At 30.5% G+C, this 24,073-nt stretch overlaps 1 protein-coding gene across 2 annotated transcripts in view; it reads right to left on the reverse strand.

The window, feature by feature from the left end:
* LOC129961857 (beta-1,4-glucuronyltransferase 1-like) overlaps window positions 1-24,073 on the reverse strand; it is a 125,261-nt gene that overhangs the window by 17,110 nt on the left and 84,078 nt on the right. For both annotated transcript variants that reach the window (XM_056075455.1, XM_056075454.1), the window contains 3 exons: window positions 4,586-4,850; window positions 2,876-3,031; window positions 1,300-1,643 (listed from right to left, as the gene is read on the reverse strand). In XM_056075455.1, the coding sequence (XP_055931430.1) occupies window positions 1,300-1,643; window positions 2,876-3,031; window positions 4,586-4,844 (759 nt within the window). In that variant the 5' untranslated portion in view covers window positions 4,845-4,850. The remainder of the gene's footprint in view (window positions 1-1,299; window positions 1,644-2,875; window positions 3,032-4,585; window positions 4,851-24,073) is intronic.

Consider the following 24,073-nt stretch of genomic DNA (forward strand, 5'->3'; position numbering starts at 1 on the left):
AAAATTGTATTCCACTCTACCAAACTTCCACAGAGCAAAAACAACTCGATGTCTGACTTTCGAAGGCAGCCTAAACAATGTCATCCGGATTATATATATTTTTATATCTGTCTAGAACTGCTCTAATTACGCCTCGTTTTGGTTCTTAGCCTAAGGTAACTAAAAAAACCTGGATATTTTCTTGGGGAATGTTGCAGAATAAATTTTCTTTTATCAAGCTTCACCAATGATATCGACACTAATTTTAGTTCAATTTGGTTACATTAAGAACAAGTTTTGAAATAACATGAAAGTTAGAACGCTGGGTCGTAACTGGGCTTGGGATAGCAAGTCAAAAGTCTTGGATGTCATCATCAAAGGGTGGAAAAAAATTGAGGAATCCATCAATTGTATTTATGAAAAAAGTATGCCCTTTTTTACCTTATTTACCAGATTCTTAAAAATTAAATTAGTTCCAATCAAATGTCGGAGAACATAAAAATTACAATTCATTTTACAACCTGAGAACCAAAATTCTATCTGGAGTTTTCGAAGCAAATAAAGTACCTGATGACCAAAAGCCTCATCTATGAAAGGGAAAGTTCTCGAAGGTCTTTTTAGAAGATTTGCTTCTCATCGAAAGGGAAATATATTTGATCACTCAAATCTTTATTTATTTTTAAGAAAAGAGAAGTTAATACACTGATTAATTCCTCAAGCTACCTCATAATTTCTAACAGTATGCGCCATCGCCGGTGATTAATTAATAATACTTAAATAATAAAAGCTCCAAAACGTTATGCTCTATACTTCCAGTTTGATTGCAAATTCAAGCGCCATGTTTCGTGTGGAAAAGTTTATGCAGAGTGATATGTGAACTTCATTTACAATAAGGAAGAAGGGTGTTGCTTTTAATATTTTTTCTGGACATCATTTCATGTAGGTATGACATTTTTATTTATTTATTTTTTTAAAATGGATATTGTAATTCTGAATTGTGGCCAGATGACGAGGATGACACCCACACCGGTCACTGTACAATATGAACTCTACCAATAATGGAGCTAGATAATTTCAGTGGCAAAGGCACATTACATAATTAAAGTGGTAATTTTAGATTCTCTAGAAATACAATCACTTATAAGTACAGTCTCGCATCTGATGATCTACATTTGAATTTCACTGTTCGAATGCTGTAATAAGAGAGACAGATTACGACGTTTCAACCACTTTCGAGTCAATTGGGAACAGATTGACACAGCGAATCGCCACGTATTAATCATCTAAACAATGACATTAAGAGAAACTGGCATAACTCACACTTCTGATCTCCGAGATAAGTTGCAGGGGCTTGAAGCCAGCAGAGCAATTAAGGGGCTCGTAAGCTGCCATATCTGCAACTTCCATGGGCGACTCCAGTTGGGCAGGAGCCAAGGAAGTCTCATACACAAGGTGCCAGGTGACATTGAGGTGCACGCAAGGCGGTCCGCATTTCCTCAGAAAGAGGATCTTCCGCACGGCTACGGCCAAGTCTGTGCCAGGAGCGTAGACGGACACGGATAAGGGGCCTTCCCATCGGTCGCACAGTTCTGGAACGTGCTGCAAGAACTCGAAAGTACCTTGTGTACATAGAGTTACACTCTCTTCGTAACCAGGAGAAGGCCCTAGAGATTAAAAGTCCATGTTTTAGAGTGTTTTTGCATTTAATTTTAAATTAAAATGCATTAATCGAAAGGAAAAAATTTAATATATCATTACAAGTAATTATTCTGAATATAATAAAACTATAATATATAATATAAATAAAGTGGGGTGGCGGAATCGAAAAAAGCTATGAAATGTTTAGATTTACGTATGTTTCATGCTGATGTACATAGAAAAGAAACGTTTGTTATTTTTTTCGAAGTCCTTTTTAATCATAATTTGATGAAATTATTTCCTAAAAGTTACCGCAAATGAGTATGAACAAGAAAATTCATCTATGAATTAAATTCGATTTGTAAGTGTAATATTGTAAAATATCAAAAGTTTTTATTTATACAGTAACGATATAGTTAATTAAGAATAGCATAGGAAGGATTCTCGGTCATGATAATGAATACATATGACATTAAAATCTTGCATTGGACGCATCCGTAGCTTTGACAGCCTGCATAAAGGCAGATTCTACGCTGGGTTGGAGACATATTATCTCACATATTGTTTTATTATTATTATTATTATAGATTGGTAGCAACTCAAAAAAGGCCTACTGTAATAAAGATTTTCTGCTCCTTACTTTTGATATTTTTGATTGTTTGTCATCGATATTGTCGTTTGAATATTCTCTCCGATTTTCCGCAAATTTAGCTACTTAGCTTAGTCAATGTATAAATATAAGCAAAAACATCTTTGAATGAAGTCAGATCAGATAGCTTCTTCGTGGTTTTTATTACACTTTTAGATGATAAAAATTCAATATAACTCTTGGGCTACATGCAGTATTTCATACAAATACTAAAAAATACGTTAGAAATAAAAGATTGAATGTCCATGGATATAATAATTAAATATAATTAACCTTTTGGATGTCGATATTTTTAAATCTTATGTTGACGACCGGGGGCGGGGTAGATGCCGTATTATAGGATAATTTATTTGTTTAAACAAACCTAGCTTGTGGTAGAAAAATTCGAAAATGAGGTTCCTAAAAAAATAAGATTAATTTATTGCATTGGTGTTTATTTTTCAAATATTTTTATAAAAGAAGTTAAATACATTTCATAAAACAATGTGGTATTGACTTTCATTTAATAAAACCAGCACAAATATACAATTATTTTTTAACCATACAAATATCTATCAAGACTGCTGAAAAGTTCTGCTATATAGCATTGTAAAAGCATGTGGAACTTACCATCAGCTGGAATGTATCGTTTAATAACTGTATATTTATCCCTTTGTTCTGTTTCCCAGGGTAAAGTGTAATTAGACGGAGAAATTGTTTCTTCTCTCGTTGAATTGCGAATCTTTACAATTTGAGTATGGGGTGTAGTTATATTGTTTCCATCAGCTGCAAAACGAAAATAATTTTTAATAACATTCATTTCGATCAGATTAGTAAACAAGAACCTAAATAAAATAGAAAATCAATTCATATTTCAAGAAAATTTATTTCTTCAAATATAATTTCAATTTTCTTTAATGAATCGAAAGGAAATTATTTATTTTCCTAAGAATTTTTTAAAGTGCAGTTTGCAGTTATCACTTTGCAGTACAATCAAATCTTTTTATTTACTTAAATAATAATTTAAGAAAAAAAATTTTAAGGAAAATAATAATTCATTCGTGTCAAAACATCAGTAATTTGAATAGAAAACAGAATAATAAATAGAATTTTCAATAGAAAGAATGATCTCTTCTAATATTTCTTTTAATTATACGAATAGGCTTTAGATTTTAAAACTGACAAATATATATATACATATATGACAATTTTTCATCACCGTAGAACAAATGCAAAAATGAACTTATTAAAAAAATTCACTAATTTATGCTAATTTTTAAAAGCTGCTTCGTTATTTTCCAAATTGTACTTGCCAGCTTGATAGAAACATCTACAAAATACGTAGCACGTTTAACTTTTTTTTTTCATCGCCTAAAATAAGACAGATTTTTATCAATTTAATAAGCACTCAAATTGTATATTTAGATAAGATAAACACGATACCAAGATTTCTAAATTGAACCTTACTGGCTTGAGACGGGAGGAATTACTTGACATCCTTTGAATTGCCAATGTATTTATACTACAGAAATCAGAAAAAATGAAGATTGACTATTGATAACAACAATACTTATAAAACAATCAACTTGCATAATTAACGTCCCAGTTTGAATTAAAATGAGAGGACTGTCAGTTCTTAGATTTTTTTTTTATTTTTTATTTTCTTGTCCACATACTCTTTTTTAAAAACATGTAACATTCTGTTACAAGTACCTAATAGCTTGTAGCGAATTATGAAGGGCAATTACATAAACTATGCGAAAAATTTATGGTAGGTACCTTTAAATGGACATTGCCCAAAATCTACATCCTATCTAAAAATCTTCAGAACTTAAAAAAATAAATAAATAAATTTGAGGATTTGCCAAATAAATTGGATGCATAATGTGCATTTCTGAATGTCTTTGCACCCCCATCGATTTGTGGTAGTAAGAATCGGCCATAGTTCTCTATGGTCAAATTTTGTATCCTGGATTCGAGGTCGTCCCTGGAGAGCACTGACCAGAGGAAAAAGAGAGGTTCGGGGTGTGAAGAAGCAAGGAGAGAGCAGAAGGGGGCACCATGTCCAGTAATGTTTATTGATGTATTAGAAATGATTCTTGAGCCACCAAAGCTGTTTATTCCCAAAATGTTAACCCTTTACATAATGTAATTTAATTGTAATTAAATCTATAGCCTAGAATCTGGCACTTGGTCTTTATTTATGCCGACATGCATTTGGCCACTTCTACATTACATTAACTGACAGATTAATTAACAGAACGGACAACCCGGGCCGTTGTGAACGCGGGAACTCGTCGTAGCTGGGCGGGAAAACCGTACTGGGGTAAAAGAACTTACCTGTAGCTTCTATGTCGGTCCATGCCAGCGATGCCGTCGAGGCGGCAGGATGTGTGGGGGAAGACACGGGTGCTCGTCGATGGGGTGACGTGGGGACTGGAGTGTCGGCTTGAGGGGCTGGGGTGGGGGCGACTATCACGACACAAGGGACGGTAGCTCTGGATGCAACTCGGTAGTTGAGGACATTGAAGACTGCCAGGAGGACGTTGAAAAGCACGAAGACGACGCCGAATAAACGGCCCTCATTCCGAAGCCACATCCGATCCTGGAACAACAAATAATGAAGATAGGAATAGATAAGCATGAAGAACAGTTTTAGAAAAAAAGCAATTGTTTATAATCCCCAATATTAAAAAAAAAGGAAGAAAAAAAGAAAACTGATTATATATTCATCATCAGTTTCTCGTACTTGGAAAATTAATGAAGCCAGCAAAAATTCTCATGCGTAGAACATTATCGGTGTTTAACTAATCGTAACGTCATCAGAATTCAAGTATGATTTGCTTCAAGAAACGTTATGTTATTGTTGCTTTGTACCATTTCAATATCACACAAAAACTATTAAGAGAAGGGCCGTAAAATTAGATAACATGGAGGTGATGAGAATGACATTTGAGCCAGCATTTCTCGCCGTATTTCCACGCTACAATTTGAAAATGATATTATTAGTAGAACGAACATAATATGTCGCCACAAACACGGAACACTTAGTAGAATCAAACTATGAACTATCAACCTTCTCTGTAGAGAAGATTCTACTAGTAAGCCACCATGACATTTCGAGAAGATGAAGCAACATTTTAGAAAACTCAGCACTCGTGATAATCGGTCCAAAAATTTAAATAAAATGTATTATTGAAGTGAATTTATTTCTCTTAAAATACAAGAAGTAATGTATAATCGAATAATGTTTAATAGTGTAGACTATCCAATTACAATAGGCTCATTTTGAAATTAAAATATATTACTAAAGAAAAAATAAGGAGAGGGTGTTTGATTGCAAATGCAATTACAAGACAAAAAAGGCGAGCTATGTGAATCTGAAGACACCATAATAATTTCCTTCCTAAGCGTAAAATTGGCGAGGAAATTACAACCTTACTGAAAAGTCAATTGGCTTTGAAGAAAAAATTAAGTGTATTATTTTTTGGAATGAATTTGTATACCATTGAACAGAAACCTCAGTAACTAAACCATACAAATAACAAGAGAATAATTATTAATATCATTAGAGATGATGATCGTAAACTCTCAAAAGGCATGCTACAATTTTTAAAGTTTCCATAGGAGTCAGATCCAGTTCAGAATCTTTAAATAAAATGAGAGCATTTCCTAAAATTTTTCTAAATTTTAAATAAATTGCAAATACCTAGGTAAACTTAAAAATGCCATACGTTTTTTACTGTGTTTTTAAACAAAGAGACGCAAGAAATTTATTGTATTGAAAAATAGCAAATTCAACAAAATTTTGGCAACAACAAAAAATAATAAGACGTTATCTTTTTAATTTTTAGCACTTAATGTTTATAAATAGGTTTATTATGTGTAAATCTCATCATGTGACATACAATGTCAAAAAATTCCTTCAGCATGATAAATATTCGAACCTAGAACTATCCAATTTGGGACGTAGTTACTTCTTGGCTAGTAAATACTTATTAGAAAGGAGATCCAAAATTTTTATCGAATTTGTGATAAAAATGAACAAAAATATTAATAATTTCCCCTTAATTGCTTCGGAACATGTTACTGTACAAAAATCCCCCACCACTTCTAAATGTTTTCCAGTAATGTCATTTTTAATTTACAGAAAAAATTCTCTAATTATTCTCCAAGTATTATCTAAGTATATTTTAATTTCTAAGTATTTTCTAAGTATTTTAAGTTATTAATTTATACTCACGTATAATTTTGAATTTAATCTTTTGTATGCGTGTTTCAATGCTATATAATTAAAAATTATTATTAATTTTAAAAAAAATAAAGATAAACGAATCGAGTTTAAATATCAATAATGTGACTTGTTGAAAAAGAACAAATTTTCTGTAGATTTTATAAATTGCTATTTTTCCAAAATTATAATCTCAGAAACTAGGAAATATTATTCGACTTCTCAGGAAGTATGAATATAAATTATTACGAAATATATCATACTAAGAAATAATAAATATACAAAGAAATAACGAAATATTAAATTTTTAAAAAATTAGAATTCTTCGACAGGTGTTTTTTTTCCCGTTTTAATTAAAGTTGCAAATAAGAGAGATTGAGTATTATAATATTTTACATATAAAAATTACATGAAAATAAAATTACAGACATTGCGAAGATTGTGAATATTTTGCATTAAAATATTTATATAAAAGAATAATTCACATTAATAATATTTCATAAATTTTTAAAAAGTAATTATTTTTATCGGCATCGGAATTCAGGAGAATGCTAGTTCATAAATAATTTTTTACTTTTTTTTTCTTATGGGTTACGAATATTTCGATTTCTTATCAAATATAGTTGTTGAAAATTATGCTACCAGAACAAATTTTGTTATAAATATTTCAAAATTTGCTCACAAATACGTATCCAATTTAATGAAGAACTTGTGATAATTAAACAGTAATATTTCATACTTCTTTAGCAAAAAAATATAAAAATAGTCTAAGCCCAAACGAGCAAAGTATATCATCTAATGCCAAAAATAAAATGCATCTAAATATGATTAACATTTTATTATTTGTCACTACAATTCCGTGACGGACATAAAGCATTATACGTTTGAAAACCGCCCTAAAATTGTTATCCAGAAATACGTTAGTGATTGAAAAATACTCTTAGCTTTATCAGTTCAGTACAACCAAATATACATTTCCTTTCAAAGAGTAATTTTAAAGTAGTTACTAAGTAAAATAACAATAAAGTAGCAACACTTTCCAGTGATGCGTGAAGTAATGATTTATGTAGTGAGTCGCTAATGTTACCGAATTTAATTATATGATGGGATTACATTTACGTTGATGAGGAGTATTACCGCACAGACGATTACAGGGTAGAATGCAATTTCAAATAACAGCACCATACCCCTTATTTGTAATATGTTTAAATGCTTAAATAAACTTCCATTAGCAGACTGGCCATGAAGGGCCGATTCTCAACTTATAATTTATTCAATGTTTTACATGGTATATATGTAAACGTAAATTAGCTGATGCGTGGTCGAGAAGAAGAAGCTTTTGAAAATTTTAAAACTTCGATCTATTTCACCTCGAGGGGCATAATTTACGAACAAAGAATAAGTGGTAAGAAAATGTCATTCTACATCGCGACACGAGAGTAGAAGAAACCAAAAGGCTTCCCTTCAGTAATTTTACTATGATATTTTGATAGGGATTTCTTTGACACATGTCGATTTAGGCAAGGGAATTTTAGGTATCTTTAAAAGAATGTTGTAAGCATTAGAATTTTTGTTCCTACGCTCAGAGCGCGAGAACCTGCTGAATTCAGCAGGTTTATAGAGCGCGTGTAGAATTAATTAAATAAAAAAGTGGGAATTGTAGGTAGGAAATAAGAGAACACTTTAGAATGAAGTTAATATGAGCTACATTAAGATAAAAAATAGGAATTTAATTTAAATTAATTTAAGAGATATCATTATACACACACACACACACATTATATATATATATATATATATATAGGCGTGAAGTTACTAATAAAAGATAACAGAACAAATGAGGATTTAGAATATATGAAAATTCAGATTATTGCAGAATTATAAAAATGCAGAATGAGACATGAATAAGCAATAATTTTCAAATAAGCAAATCAGGAATGAAACCGATTAGAATCAACTTGATATTTAATTTATAAAAAAATAAGACGTAAAATCTCTCACTGAGAACAGATAATTCTTGTCTGAATTACAGTCAAACGTCTCTTAACGAACATCTCTCGTAGCGAGAGATTCGCATAACGAGCAAAACAAAATGCAAAAAAGTGACTCAATTAACGAGCGATGTTTCGCCTAAGCTAAATGCTCGTTTGAAGAGAACCCTTACATTTATATGCAAATTTTTGGTCGGTATTATTGTCGAATGCGATTCTGAGGAGCTTGAGCTAGTGCCTGTGGAGTTTTAATCGGCGAGATTTTTTCCCTGGCCAAGATTGTAGATTAAAGAGGGACAGAATCGACATCATGAACTAGTGGAAGAACATAGGCAGATCTACCGAAGAGCTTATGGAACTGCATTCTGTGTCACAACAAAAAGCTGCGGAGGAGATTTAAGTCAGGAGAGGAAGAAATAATAAACGCAGTAGAATAACAAGTTTCCAATGAAATGAGAGAGATGCCGAAAGCATGGGAAAGTATTGCATTTTATGTTGAGAAATATCGACCAGATAAGACAGTAGTTACGCGGGCTACAAATTCATTTAATGATAGTGCTATGTCTCATATTCGTAAAATATTGAAGTGCAGACAAAGAATATATATTTTTAGACAATGGTCTTAGAAAAACATGCATTATTAATATAAAATTACGTAATTATAAATTTATTTGAACATTTTTTCAGAATGAAAACGTCCTGTTTTACATGAATTCCAATGGAAAATAGTATTTCGCTTAGTGAGTTTTTCATATTACCAGTAAGATTCGGAAACGAATTATGCTGGTTAAGTGAGGTTCCAATATACTTTCAAGACAATCCTTTTCATGTATTTTCACATTTTATAAAAATTAACCAAAGGCAGTGAAAACTCACTTAGCGCACTCAAGCAATGTTATCGTATCAGCATTTTTTTTTTTTTTTTTTTTTTTGTAGAATATTTTCAAATAAAAACTTTATGATCTATCGTCTTTCTAGTATTACTTCCACTGCAAGCCCATTTTTAAGAATGTATCGATTCATCCAATCAAGCTCAATATTAGATATTTGTACCAGTTGCAAGTAATAATCCTCCATTTATCTTGTTATTGATAATTATTATGTCTATTTTTTTCAACCTTTTCTAAATTATCCGATCTTGATTCAAATTAAACGGATGCACAGAAATAACGAATATTCTCTATTAAAGAGACTGAAAATAGAAAATAATACCAACATAATAAAGAATTTTGAGGCACAAAAAGCGTTTTATGTCAGCAAAAAGTACAACACCAAATTATAGAACAAGTCAGTGATGTAACTGGAAACAAACTATGGAACAATACAAACATGAAAAAGATTGTTCATTTATCATAAACTGTTACGTAATATCCAAGTTATAAAAAAATTTACTTGTTCTTCATATTTGTAATGGAATTTTGGAACCGATTTTCCACTCACTTCTTGATAAGTTAGAATTTAAAAATTCATACACTTGCATGTTCAGATGACAGTGTTCTAATATTTCATAAATTTAATTATCAATTAATGGATTGATTAATCTTATCGGCTTTCAATTCTATACGAAGATCGCACCCTGATTGTGAATTTCAGAAAGGAAAATTAATATTTATAATAATGAGTTAAAAATTAAAGATTAAAAAGCAGGAATAATTAACATAAAGAAGTTGCACTTTCCAATAAATTAATAAAAATCTGTTTTTAAAATAAACTCTGCGTTAAATTTAATATTATTAAACTTGAATATAATAGATGATACTCTTGAATTCATATTCACTCATCTTCCCCATATTTTATTCTAAGGATATTACCATATATATATATATATATATATATATATATATATATATATATATATTGAAATCAATTTTCTGTTAACGAATAAAAACCATAATTGATATCGAATAATCAACTGAGATTATTCAACGACTCAATGTTTCTTGCAAATGTGATGGAGATTTATGCGGGCACCACTAGAACTTAAGAACAGGCAAATGGAGGGGGAAAAAAATTCATTTTGTCTCAATAAGCAAAAACTTGCTCTTATTTCTGTACGAGGAAGAAAACCTCAGTTACTCCATATTTACGCGAACCTATAATTTACAAGACACTTCATTTCTAGAAGCTAATTAATGGTTTGAAATTCATACAATTAATTTCGAGCTTTTTCCACAAGTTTCAAACATCCATATTCTCTTTTTTTGGCGCTGTTTTTACTGCCTGATTTATCCAACAGCGGTAGGTGAATACAACAAATAAAAACGCACAGTAAAACTGAAAACCACGGTATGCTTTTCAGACTCATACATACTGTTTATGTCACTGCAGCGACTGTTGGGAGAAAAAGAATATTACAATTCCTCCTCTTCACTGCTCCGATCCCCCCCCCCCCTCTATATAGATCAGATCTTTGTAAATGCACCAAAAAAAATATCTAAAGAGAACACAGTACAGATAAAATGTCAAATCCAGATATCGACGAGCACAATAGGGAGGAATACGAGATCGTATTGAGATTTCTTTTCAAAGAAGTCAAACGATGATCACGGTTATGAACACAATAGAAGAAAATGTATTCGACGCATTATGTAAGGACAATAAAAACATTGTCCACTTTTTAACCTCTTACTGAGAGATGTAATATATCTCTGTCGATAACTGTTTTTTATGTTGCTGTTGGAAAACTGTTTTCATAATATTTATTTGTTGTAACTAAGTAGGAAAAATACTGCATTTTTGCACTTTAGATGATTAAAGCATTGTAAAGGGGTTTTGCTGTATCAGGAATTTCCTGCTATATCTACTATTGTTTATAATGCAATAAATGTTTGTTTTTAACGCTACTTCGCAACGAATGTTTACTAGCAACTACTAGAAAATGAATTTACTATAAAACATGTGAAATTAAAATATCGGATAAATCTGGTAAATAAATAAAAGTAAAAAATTTCATCAATAAAGAGTTTCAAGTTTAAAGATCCGTTTTGTTCCTCGGATGAATTCGTTATATCGTATTCATTTTAATATCATATTAAAGGAGAGCTTTTTAATTAATCATAATATAATAGATTAACATGGGTAAAACAATTATTTAAATTCTTATCTAAAAACTGTCTTGGTAGCAAATTTTCATTCAGAGCTATTCTTGAAAAACCAATGAGTCTTTTTTTTTTCAATGAAAATCTTATTACAGTGTTAATTTTATACTTCATTTTTCAAATTTCCTTGAATTTTATTAAGATTTTATAAACTAATGTAAATTATGTTCAGCTATGTGCCTTCGACGACCAACTGATTTACCTATTAGACTGATAATATCGATTAGTTATATCATTTAACATTAAAATGTTTTACTTGTTTAATTTTTGACAACCTGAAACTGCCAATAATTTAAATGTACATGAAATCTATTTGTATTTGAACAACATTTTACATGAATACATTTTGTTTTAAATAATTTTAAAAGATACTTTAAAAACAAGTATAAGATTTAATAATGATTATTTCTTATTTTCATCATGCTAGTTTAAATTATAATAATTAGACATTTAACTATTTATAAATTACGTATTTAATCTAATTATAATCCACAAATGACTAATAATCTGCAGAGGATTTTTTAGTAGCAGATAAAAAGATACACTTAATATCATAATTCGGTATTTTTAAATTGCTTTTCATTGAGTACAAAAAAGGAAAAAAAAAAAGTACAAGAAAATGAGTTAGGAAAAAGTTTCCTAAATTTCAACACATCAATCAAAACGGTATTGAAATACCCAAAGAAGCAATGGAAATAATCTATTTCATTACGATAAAAAAAAGTAATGTTACAAGTTATTCTTAAAAATTATTTTATATTTAGAATTGATAAAAAATATATAAAAATATATCTTTAGAAAAAAAAATTTATCGTATGCAACAACTGCGTTGGTTTCTATATCATTTTATACCAAAGGGACAGCGTGAAATTTAAAGCTGATGAAGCATTGAAATAGGCATTGTTATTCAAAAACAATGAAAGGCATTGACGCGAACCATATTTCAAAATCATTTTAAACCTTGCTAAAAATTAATTATACAAGGCTAGTAAACTGATATCATAGAAAAAGAAAATTAAATCATTTTTATGCAGCAATATTTTCGGAAGTAGCCACTTCCAAATATGAAAATTTCGATTCATTTAAAAACACTTAAAATTTTTAAATAATGGCTTCGAGGTACTTATTGCTACCCTCCAAAGTATACTTGTATCAAATGTGGCAGCTCTAAGTCCTAGAATCTGTCCAGCAGTGCTTCGATTGATGCATGTGTGCATTCACTTATTTTTAGAAAAGAAATTGATTATCAGTAGATGCAATATATCCGCTGACAGAAAAAAAAAGAAAAACCCGAAATTGAAAGGATTTTTTTATCTCCTTGCGTAATAATTTATATCAAGATTCAGAGGATTATTCAATACATTTTGCTTCAACATGAAATTCAGTGCATTACTATAAGAAATAGGATTATAATAAGAAAATCTTCAGGATGCAAAAATGATAATATATTTTATGCATTTATTTATTTTGCATTAAAGAAGATCAATGTTTAAAAATGAAAGTACTTTAAAAAATATTTATCATTAATCAAGCCTTGATGCAAATAGAACAAAAATACAATAAAAGTATACTTTAAATACAAATCTACTCATTACGGGAAAAAAGAAACCATATCTTCATACCTTCATCATTAACGATGGAAGTGAAATCGAGGATTTATCGAGGAAGTGAATCGAGGAATTGTTGAGTTTATAGCAACAATTCGAATTTCTTTACAACAATGAAATACATTATAAAACAAGTTTTGAAGCGTTTTTAAAAATTGATTAAAAACAGACAAAAACTATATAGCTTTTAACTTGATATCATTGCAATTTTTTTAATTATCATTGAATTTTTATTTTTTAACTTTTTTTAATACGTGCAAATTTTTTTGTGCTGCAATAATTGCAAGAGATATCGCGAAAAACGAAAAAGTTTCTATTAATTTTCAATTAATTATAAAAATTCAAAAAATTGCTCCTTCTAAAATATATGTGCCGAAATTAGTAGTACCAGATCTAATAGTCTGTCCCGATAACGCCGATAGACACAAATTAATTTTCATTATTAGCAGAGAAAAGATTGCTAGTGAGCGTACAATACTCAAGTTTTGGAATATATTTGCTTTCTATTATCATTAACATTGTTCTTGATATTTATAACGTGCACTTATTAACGTAATAATGAGCTTTACCAAAACCATTCTCTCACAGTCCAAAATCCCTTTGTATTAAATCCATCTCATGACCTGATAGATGCGAACCTTCTCTAATTATTTTAAAGATCTGTTAGGAAATACAAGCGGACACTGAAGTTAAGCTACGGATGACACGGACATAATCCAGCGCATTTCTCCTAAGCCTTTGTCATGATCTCATTAATGAATGGCAATCCGCTCGGAACGCGTGTTCCCCTTACATGAGATAAAATCCTTCCAGATCCCTCTTTCTGGTTCGATAATTGAGGGTGGGGCTTATCTTTCCAAATACAGTCACAAGATCAATATGTTCTGCACTCTGCAATCATGACTTTATTATCAAAAGATAAATATTTTTTATGGGAAAAAAATTAAGAGCCTTTTTGAAAGAATTTTCAATTTCATAATCCGACTTTTGCAAATGATGAAATTTTATCCTTTTTTCATTGCCTTGGGATAGTTAATAAAAACTTAACAGAGTAAAATCAATTAAAAGAATTCTGCCAATTTAATCTTGAAAAACGAGAATGCTTTGACAAACAGGTGAAAAATTATTTATATTTATTTAAAGATGATACGAGTTAAAATTATTTTTATCCTAATTGTAAAATGAATAACTTCTGAAAATGAATGTAATGATTCCTACTCATTTAATATTCATTGAATGCACCGCATTTATTTAATTTTGGAATTCATTGCGGATCTTAAAGTGGAAATCATCTCTGTAAAACTTTTTGATAAAGATTCCAATCGCATAAAAATCATGAACCTAAGGCAAATCCCGAGAATTGCAGGAGTTCTCAGATTTCTATACACAGATTATGGAATACAGTTAGGAAATACTGTTAGGAACAGATGGATGGAACAGATACTATGATTCCTACTCATTTAATATTCATCGAATGCACCGCATTTATTTAATTTTGGAATTCATTGCGGATCTTAAAGTGGAAATCATCTCTGTAAAACTTTATGATAAAGATTCCAATCGCATAAAAATCATGAACCTAAGGCAAATCCCAAGAACTACAGGAGTTCTCAGATTTCTATATACAGAATCCCACACATGCCAGTTGTGTGTTGCGTAGAATAATAAAGAAAACTGGTACTTGTGTATAAATTGCATGGCATTGATGAACATACGTAATGAAATATCTCTCTTACGCGATTAATCGCTGGCATGTGGTTTAATACACAAATTCCAGAAAACCGAAAATGCATCTTAGGCATCTTTTTTGGCCGATTGAATCCAAAATTTGGCGTAGAATCGTAGTCCAAGATCATAAATCAATTTCATTGATTTAAGTCACTACGTTTACATGTATAAGAAAGTACAGACAGACAGATCGCCAATCCCTAGTCGAATTTGATGCAGATTTATTTTTAGATGCTGAATCTAAATACTAAATTTCATCTAATATCTAGCTTTTTACGTTTGACAGTTATCTTATTTGCTTGTCTTCGAACAGCCGGACAGAAAGACTTCCTCCGAATGGATTTTGTTCAAAATTTGATCTACAAATTTGGGTTAAGACCATAAATCGAATTTCACCCGTGAGGCTTAAAGCATGTTTACAAATAGACAAAATTCGAAAAATGCGTTTTTCGTACTGGGAGGGGGGGAGGGGCTGATACGTGGATATTTGTCAAAATCTCGAGTTTGAATTGTTTGAAGATGACGATACTTTCTCTTTGTATACAAATACATAATATAAATTCATATACATACGTGTAAAAAAATGTGACGTCACAAAAAAACTTTTTTTTTTAATTTCAAAGCGGAAAAAAAATAATTCACTATTCATTTTTACAGAAAAAAATATATCGCGCATGAATTTGAAGGCCTCATTTTCTTCACTAAAGTGTCAGTTTTAATATAAGGTTTGTATAAAAAGTAAGGAACGAAGAATAAGGCAAGAAATTTTTTTTAAGTTTGGGTCATCGTAAGCATCGAAATACTATACCAACAGAAAGGTCATTGATAAGAGCAGACGATGTAAGATTTGGCTTCTAGAAATAAGAGCGATGCATCTGCATTAGCTGTTAAACTAATTTTTGCATGAATTCCTTTGCAATTTCATTTTAGATAAATTTCCTAAATTTAATTCTTAATAATTTAGATTTATTTAGATAATTTTGTAAATTATTATCTATCTGTTTTTGCGACAAATAACCTGTTTTTTGTTGTTGTTTTTTTCTAAATTCTTTTTATATTTAATGAAAGACGAATCGTCATATGAATCATGGCAGTCACTGTAGTCTTTGTCTTCTTATTTGTTTGTTAATAATTTAAAACTTGAATAATGAAAATTACTGCAGAACTGGAGAGTGCCTGGCGATTTCACGTGAACGACCTCATTAGAAAATTACATGTAAAAATAAGCTTTCTTAAAAATACGATCTCAGCTTCTTTCTATATAAAAATATACCCATACATTTATTTCACAAGACAGGACTAGTTGAGATTACAATGGCGTTAGTCAAGTCTATTTTATTTTCTAAAAATTCACATGACGCAAAAAGCATTGTAAAAAATACTGAAGAAAAAATGTTTTCAAGTTTAGTTATATTAATGTCCCGTTTCAAAGCAATAAGAGAATTATTTTACGACGTTTTTAACCGTGGTCAGATAATGAGCAGGAATCTAGTCGACGGACCTACACCAAGTCGAGTTTAACCTCCTCCAGGAACATATATCCTGCTCATTTTTGGTAGAATAGAATTCCCAAAATCCAGACTTGACCAGCAATGTTATTTTAAAGTATCACGGAAACTAGATTTAATAAGGATCTTCACTTAAATTGGTTAAAGAATAATAAAGGATAAGTTGATAAAATTAGTGCATCACTAACTTTATCCAAGTTTATTGCTAATTAGAGCTTAATATAATGCTGAATTCATCGAGAAAAGAGAAAACAAGTTTCAGCAACAACATTCAAAAACCTTACTGGATTGCTTTAAACCACTCTCTGCATGTTTAATGAACGTAACAAATTGACCTTAAGATTTAATAACCCTTCACTGCGCGAATAAACCAGACCGATGCGGAACTAACATGCTTTCGACCAGACATAGAAACTGTAATTATAATGCTATATGTGTGTTTTACCTGCAATTCTATCAATACATTTATTTCGTTCAAATGAACGCTTCCCGGCATGCAGACGCCTCACACGAGTCGTATTGTTCTCTCTCTCTGTAAGTTTGCACAAGTACGGTAAATGGGTTCATAAAATTCTAATGGTCGGTAAATAACATTCGAATGTAATCAAAAACGGAGACAAAGGCCACTGGCCAATTTTTAATAAAATATTTCCCAGCCATTGATAAATCATTTTTTATCTAAATGTTTTTTAGAACCTATATATTGGATCATTTATTTTCAAGTGCTTTCCAAGTAACAAACAGAAGCGATTTTTCTTTTCTTTTCACCGTTTTCTTTTTCTAATAGATCCCAATAGGTGGTACACATCCCACCTAAGTACACTCACTGAAGCGTTCAAGGGTAAGAAAAATAACAGAAGAAAACAGTAAACTCGAAAAACAATATAAACAAGATGTAGAAGGTTTTACGCCGCTAATAATTAAGAGTTTAATGATTGATAATATTTTAACAGAAAGAAAATTTACTTTCACCTATCTTTATTATAGTTAGTAGTGTTTACTTTAGCACTTCAAATGTCCTTGGAATGCTAAAAACAGTTACTACAGCATTAAAATCGATTACATGACTGAACTGACGGTTGCATCGTTCTTTGCATACAATGTTTTCAACCAGTAAAATTATCCCATAAGATAATTAATGTTTTAAAGTCTAAAACGATAATAAAACTCGTATTCTTTTTAATCATTCGCAAAAAAAAACTGCGAAACAGACCTGATGAAATATTTTTCTTCGTAAATAAAAGATACAACTAGGCGTTAAGTCTTACAGTAAATTTATTCATTCAGACCCAATTTACAAATTCTGCGTTTTATAGAAACAACAGAAAAGTCAATACCCTTAATAATGATGAAGACAAGAAAGAAGGTGACTCACATAAGATTTTTTTTTCTTTTAATATGATAATATAAAAGGCTGGTATAGCTGAAAACTTACAAAAATCGTTCGAAATGCACTATGGGGTAAACTATTAAACACAGAAAACTAAAACGTTTTAACACATGTTCACTCCTTGGATTAGTAAGTTACTGACTAACAAAATGTTTCCAGCATTTGAATTAAATTTACAGCATTTGAATTTTTAAATAAAAATTATTCGACCTCTTTAGCTCGTCAATATCTTTTTAGCATACTATCACACAAAAACCATTCTCTCCCTCCCCTTTATAAATTCAAAAAAATAGCTTATAAAAATCAATTTTTTTTTACGAAATTTCCCCTAATTGAAAAAATTATGTAGTTAAATGCAATATTTCACATTGTTTTAATTACTGAATTTATAAAATACAATTTCAAATGCCCAGTTGCTATAATCATCAATGCATTGCTTGCTGAAAGGGTAATGTATCTTTACTATAATTAAAGGTATTATTACAAGAATATAGACGAAGTAAGCGCAAAAAATACTCTGTGTATACTCTGTGCGACTGTAAATAAGGACATCAAATAATATTATAATACTCTGATGTTTCGAGTTAAATTTTCCTCAATTTTTTTTTTCCACGATTGAGCTAATAACACTTAAGAGCTTACGAATTTGTATAAAATGCGCCTCAAACCGACGGCCTTGTAACTTCAAAATCAAGATCAAACACATATCAAGGCAAACCGTAAAATATATTGTACGAAAATCAAAAGGATATCATAATACATTAAATATAAATTTAAAAAACATTGACATTCGTTGAATTCAAAATTCTGATAAAGATTTCGTATGCTTTTGGTAAGAGAGGAGCATACGACAACATCCGATTAGCAATTAATGTCCATTGCATGCGTAATGATCAAGCTTTCACAAATCCGTTTAAAAATATTATCAAAATATTAAGCACATTTTTCCGTATCATTATGGCTGGAAAACTTTGAGAATACTAATATGATACGTTTAAGTCAGTATGAATATGTTAGTGGAAAACTTGAAAACCTTGGGAAAGTTGTTGAAATGATTGTAATTGTTTTTTTTAATTTTATTTTTGGATGATTCATACAAGCAATCAAGTCAATGAATTGCATCCATTTGAAAACACAAAAATCGGTGGTTAATGCATGAGCGTCATTTTCCGTCATGCATTTGTCACTATTTCTCAATATTTTGAAAATACTGTTTTTTTTTTTTAATCTTGCTGTTTAGTTTCTGCACCAAGAAGGAAAGACGGAAATAAACGCTATGATCAATTTTGATTTCAAAATAAATATTCCAAGCAATTCTAGCGAACATTGTAGAACTCTCTACATCTTATCAATCAAATTGTATTCAAAGTATTGAAATATTTCAACTTCTCTGTTTTATAAATATAAATTCTAAAACGAATAAAGCAGTATTTACCACATAGAAAACACCTTAATTTTTTTTTCTATTTTGATGAACATGAGGTTTTAAAAAGTGTCAAAAGGCAGAAAAATCTTAAATTCTTACTACGCCTGATTAGTTACATGTCTGTCACATCCATAGGATGGACTTCAAGAATTTAATTATCATAACAGTGAAATTGCCTGTCAAGTAAATGATGCCAACCTAAATTTAAAAAGTCCAACAAGCATTTTTTTTTTTTTTGCACGAGTTCCAGAATTTTAAATTATTTCCCCATAAACAGCTTTTGTACAATTCAAAAAATTATTAATTCATTTTGTACAATTCAAAAAATTATTGTTCGTCTTTTCAATGTCAAGTTGTTATTAAGTTGTTAATTGGTAATATTTATAGGGTGGTATATTATTTGAAAATTGTGTCATCTAATGTAAATAAAATAATGAAAAGATCGTTTAAGACGCTCTACGAGGCAGACCGTTGGCTACCATATTTGATATGCATTTACTTCTTATGTAGCGAGGGTTAAATTTTAATTAGATTTTTTAATTCATAAAACAAATTTCGAAATTTTTATGTTTTTCCTCAGTCATTTCGATTGAGTTTAACGCAAAAATAATTCTTACACCACTTTACAAATCAAAAAGCTTTTGAATATCAGTTTAATTTATATGCAATTTTTTCTCTAATTCAGCGAGTAGAAAGTTGTATCCTAGTTTAACAAAACAATTCAATTACGTAATTCCTTTACATTTTATTACCAAGATAATACGTTTGAAATGCCAAAAGAAGAACCACAATATTAAAAAGACATTGATGTTAGTTAATTTTTTAAATATAGCAATATTTCGATTCGCGTTATCTTGACTGACCCAAAATCAAAGTTAAGCGATTTCTCTACAGTATACAAAGAAAAAATATTGTAATTGGCGAAAAATTCGAACTAGAGATTTTGACGTTTCTCCACGCTTCAAATTTCCCGGAACCCAAAAAATAAATTTTCGGAACTATGTCTCTTTGTAAACAAGATAACGCAAAACTGATATACATTCTTTAACAAATGTGTAGATTTTCTATGAAATTTTGAACGAAATTTATTCGGAAGAAGTCTGCCTGTCCAGCTGTTCAAATGTAAGTTGACACGCTCAAGATGAAGAGAACTAAATGTATAAAGCTTGGTACATAGATTTAACATCAAAAATATAGATGACACTTCTCCAATTTGGTACCAATTTGGGGTCTGTCGATTTGTACTTTCACAATTTTTAAGATATCCATGTAAATACGATAACTCAGAAACGTAATGGCATAAATAAATTAAATAAATTGTGTGATTTTGGGACTACGACTAATGGTATGACTACAACTTCTGACTCGTGTATCAAATTTTGGTTTCAACTGGCTGGAAAAAAAGGCGTTTAACCCTTTAAAGGGCCATTTTTTTCTAGTCATATTATGTTGAAATATTTTTAGGCTTGAAATTAGAATAAGAGAAGGGATTCATTTAGCTTATTAGATTAATTAATCAAATTAAATTTATTATTAAGTGACAAACCAAGACACATCATTCTGTGTGAGATAAAGAACTGAAGCATCTAAGTTTCTGTCTTTCTAAAAAAGTGTGTCAGAACTTATGCCAACCTACATAATTTCATACAAAGATTGATAAATTTGGTGGGAAACATACTTCCCCCGGCCTTAGAAAGGGTTAAATTATATGTTCGGTTTTCTGGTGCATGTATATTAACCTCAGCTCAGTGATTAATAGTCAAAGATCGCGCCTTAATGGGGTCCTCTGTAATTATAGTTCACCAATGGCATGCATATAATACAAAAAATATATTTATTAATTAGTATATGAAAAAACTTCGGGGTGGTCCCTCCTTCTTCGAATATTTCCATTTTAGAATATTATGCCAATGCAAAATTCAGCAGTAAAGCGAATAAGAAGTTAATTTGTCCTCTTCTTTAAAAATGCAACTATATCTGAAATTGATAAATCTATATTGTAACAAAAAGATCTAACTCTAGCTAGTTCACAATAATGACATTAATGAGAAGCAGTCGAACTCGCACAGCAGTCGAAAAATCTTATAAACATACGTGAACAAATCGTTATTGCAGAAACTACAATCAGAATCCACTAAAAAAAGAACTATAGTCTTAACAGAAGGTTTCGGTTCACTTGAAACAGTTATAAATTTTGGAGACGTTGTGCTAATTAGCAACGTATTGTAGTTACAAAGCAAAGAAAAAAATATATTATCATGGAGAAATTTTGCACGAGAAAAAAAAAGTTGTTGAGTCGTCAGACGAGTTTGTTAGTTTCACGAAGAGATCGGCATCGAAATAATTCTATTTTGAAGAGCACTTATTTTAATACTGGAAGATGTGACCGTCTAGACAGGCTGTTATCCTATTAGTAATATCTCTAATGTAATTGTCACAGATTAACTAATGAAAATTGTCGAGGAAAATTTCATACATATTGGCTTGCCACAGATAAATTAAACAAAAGTTGCAATAGAAAATTCCATGTACATTGTGTGAGTGTTTAAAAAAAATTCTGCTAACTATAAACACCAAGAAGCAAAATAAGCATAAAAAAAGGGAAAATAAAGTGAATTCATTTATGCAAATGTACGCTAGATATTAAAAAATATTGTAGAATTATTACATAAAAAATCAATCTTAAGAATCAAAGTTTAAACGCTGAAATCTATGAAACGCCGAAATCTACGTTCATGCATATGCATGTTCTAAGTTCAAAAACGCCGACATCTACGTTTCTGTGGAAATACAATGACATCGTAAAATAAAAATATTGAAAGAAAATATTGGTAGTAACTTCTAAATGAAGAATATTATGAAACAGCAGACATCACTTCCAAGGTCAGATTGATTACTCTAGGAGCCCTTAATTAATGCGGGCCTCGCCTCCACCCCTTGCCTTTATCCATCTCCAGCTTACAAAATTAAATATTTTTAATTGATTAATTGCTATGTAAATAATTTTAAGTAGAAAAATTTGTGAAACTAAAAGCATTTCAGTCTGTCCACTCACTTTCAAAAGAGAGTAACAAGATACATTTTTTAAATGATATAGCTACCTATTCTTATAGAATTATTAAACAATGTAAACCAAAACTTGCAAAAAGGTAAATTATGAATGTTATTAGAATAATGCTATAAAATATAAGTAATAATTTTTATTTGAATAAATTCGAATGTACAAGCCTTATGAGTAGGGAGAAAAGGAGAGTTCTGGCCCAAAATGACCTCAGTTGACCCCATCTGAAATGGAAGATAGTGAAACCCCTTTCCTGCAACCCACCCCTCCCTCCCCAATCCCTTCGAAGACAGATAAAGCTTATCGTTCTTTTAGGACTTAGAAAATATATTCGATGTTTACATCAAAGACAAATTAAATTTAAATAACACTCAATATCATTTTATTTTGTCACTAATTAATACGCATTGATTGGAACTGACTTGTTATTGTATACTTTTTCTTCCTCCAGGCTTTATTATTATTATTTTTTTTTTATTTCTCTGACTCACAAGTATTTATATATATTTTTAAAAACTTAAATGTCCACCAAATTATATTCCCACAGTTTATAATTTATTTATAATAAATTATTTTCATTTTTTTTTTCCATTTTATTGATATACACTTTGTTAACCAGATATATTCTATTGGATTCGAAACTAAAAGTCTTCATGACATTTGTTTCAAATATATATCGATAAAAATTATACTATACCGCATTTAAAAATGTTCATTTATGTCTTCATCAGAGTTTATTTCGCCATGCTTAATTAGAGATTAGTCTGCTCTACTCACTGTGCGATAATTTTAATCATAAATTCCATAGAATTTACCAGAAAGGTTTTATCGTACATTTCTGTCTGTCTTATTGCTTCATATAGATAATTCTAATCCGTTGAATTTATCAAAAAAAATTTTATCATTAATTTCGTCACAAGAACTTCTAGAATATTCGACTTCGCTTTTCATCATGATCGTCAATGAAATAATTTACGATTTCTGTCAGTCAATGCAAGTCGAAAATGATTAAGTTAGGCCAATGATATTTTAAAACTTTTTCTATCAGTCTTTTAGAGTTCTGCATAAATTTCCTACTTTCTATCGGAAATTCCTTCTGCTTTGATACCATACTGAGGGGTTTTCATGAAAAGCTCTGCAAAAACTTCAAAATGAAACGTGCTTCTAATGCATCTGCTTCGACTCCTGCTAAGAAAGTGTCTACGCCTTCCACTAATAGCAGTTTCACTCTTGACTCCATCCCTCCACACCACTATCACCTTGGTGGAGACAAGTATGCCGTGGTGAGTGATTTTGGAAATGCACTGAACGTCCACATCAGAAAATTAAGAACTGACGATCAAGGCCGAATCTTCCCAACCCAAATCACTTCTCTCCTTTTGTATGGGAGTCCCTGTCTAAAGATATCGATAGACTTCCACTGCCATCTGTGACTCGCTGTTCCTTGCCAGTCAGTGGATTGAAAATGTTCAACGTTATATAACGAAACAAGAATTTTCACGACAATTCCTTCCGTCTGTTTGTCCATTTAATGAAGCCGAATGTAACCAACTTCAATGCAGCCGAAAAAGAATAAGTGAAGGCTGCAAATCAGTACTATTTGGGAACTTTCTAAAAAAGAAAATCCTTTCAGAAGTGTCTTCGCGGTCTCCACACTTAAATTTATAAATGGAGCCAAGTAACACTTGAATGGTGCTATCCACATCGCTAACTGAAATTCTGTCTGGATATTTTAAGGACCGTCTGGAAGAAGCAATAGTTTGTGATGCTTGCCTGGAAAATCAGCGA

The sequence above is a fragment of the Argiope bruennichi genome, chromosome 2 (assembly GCF_947563725.1).
Source record: "Argiope bruennichi chromosome 2, qqArgBrue1.1, whole genome shotgun sequence".
Classification (NCBI taxonomy): domain Eukaryota; kingdom Metazoa; phylum Arthropoda; class Arachnida; order Araneae; family Araneidae; genus Argiope; species Argiope bruennichi.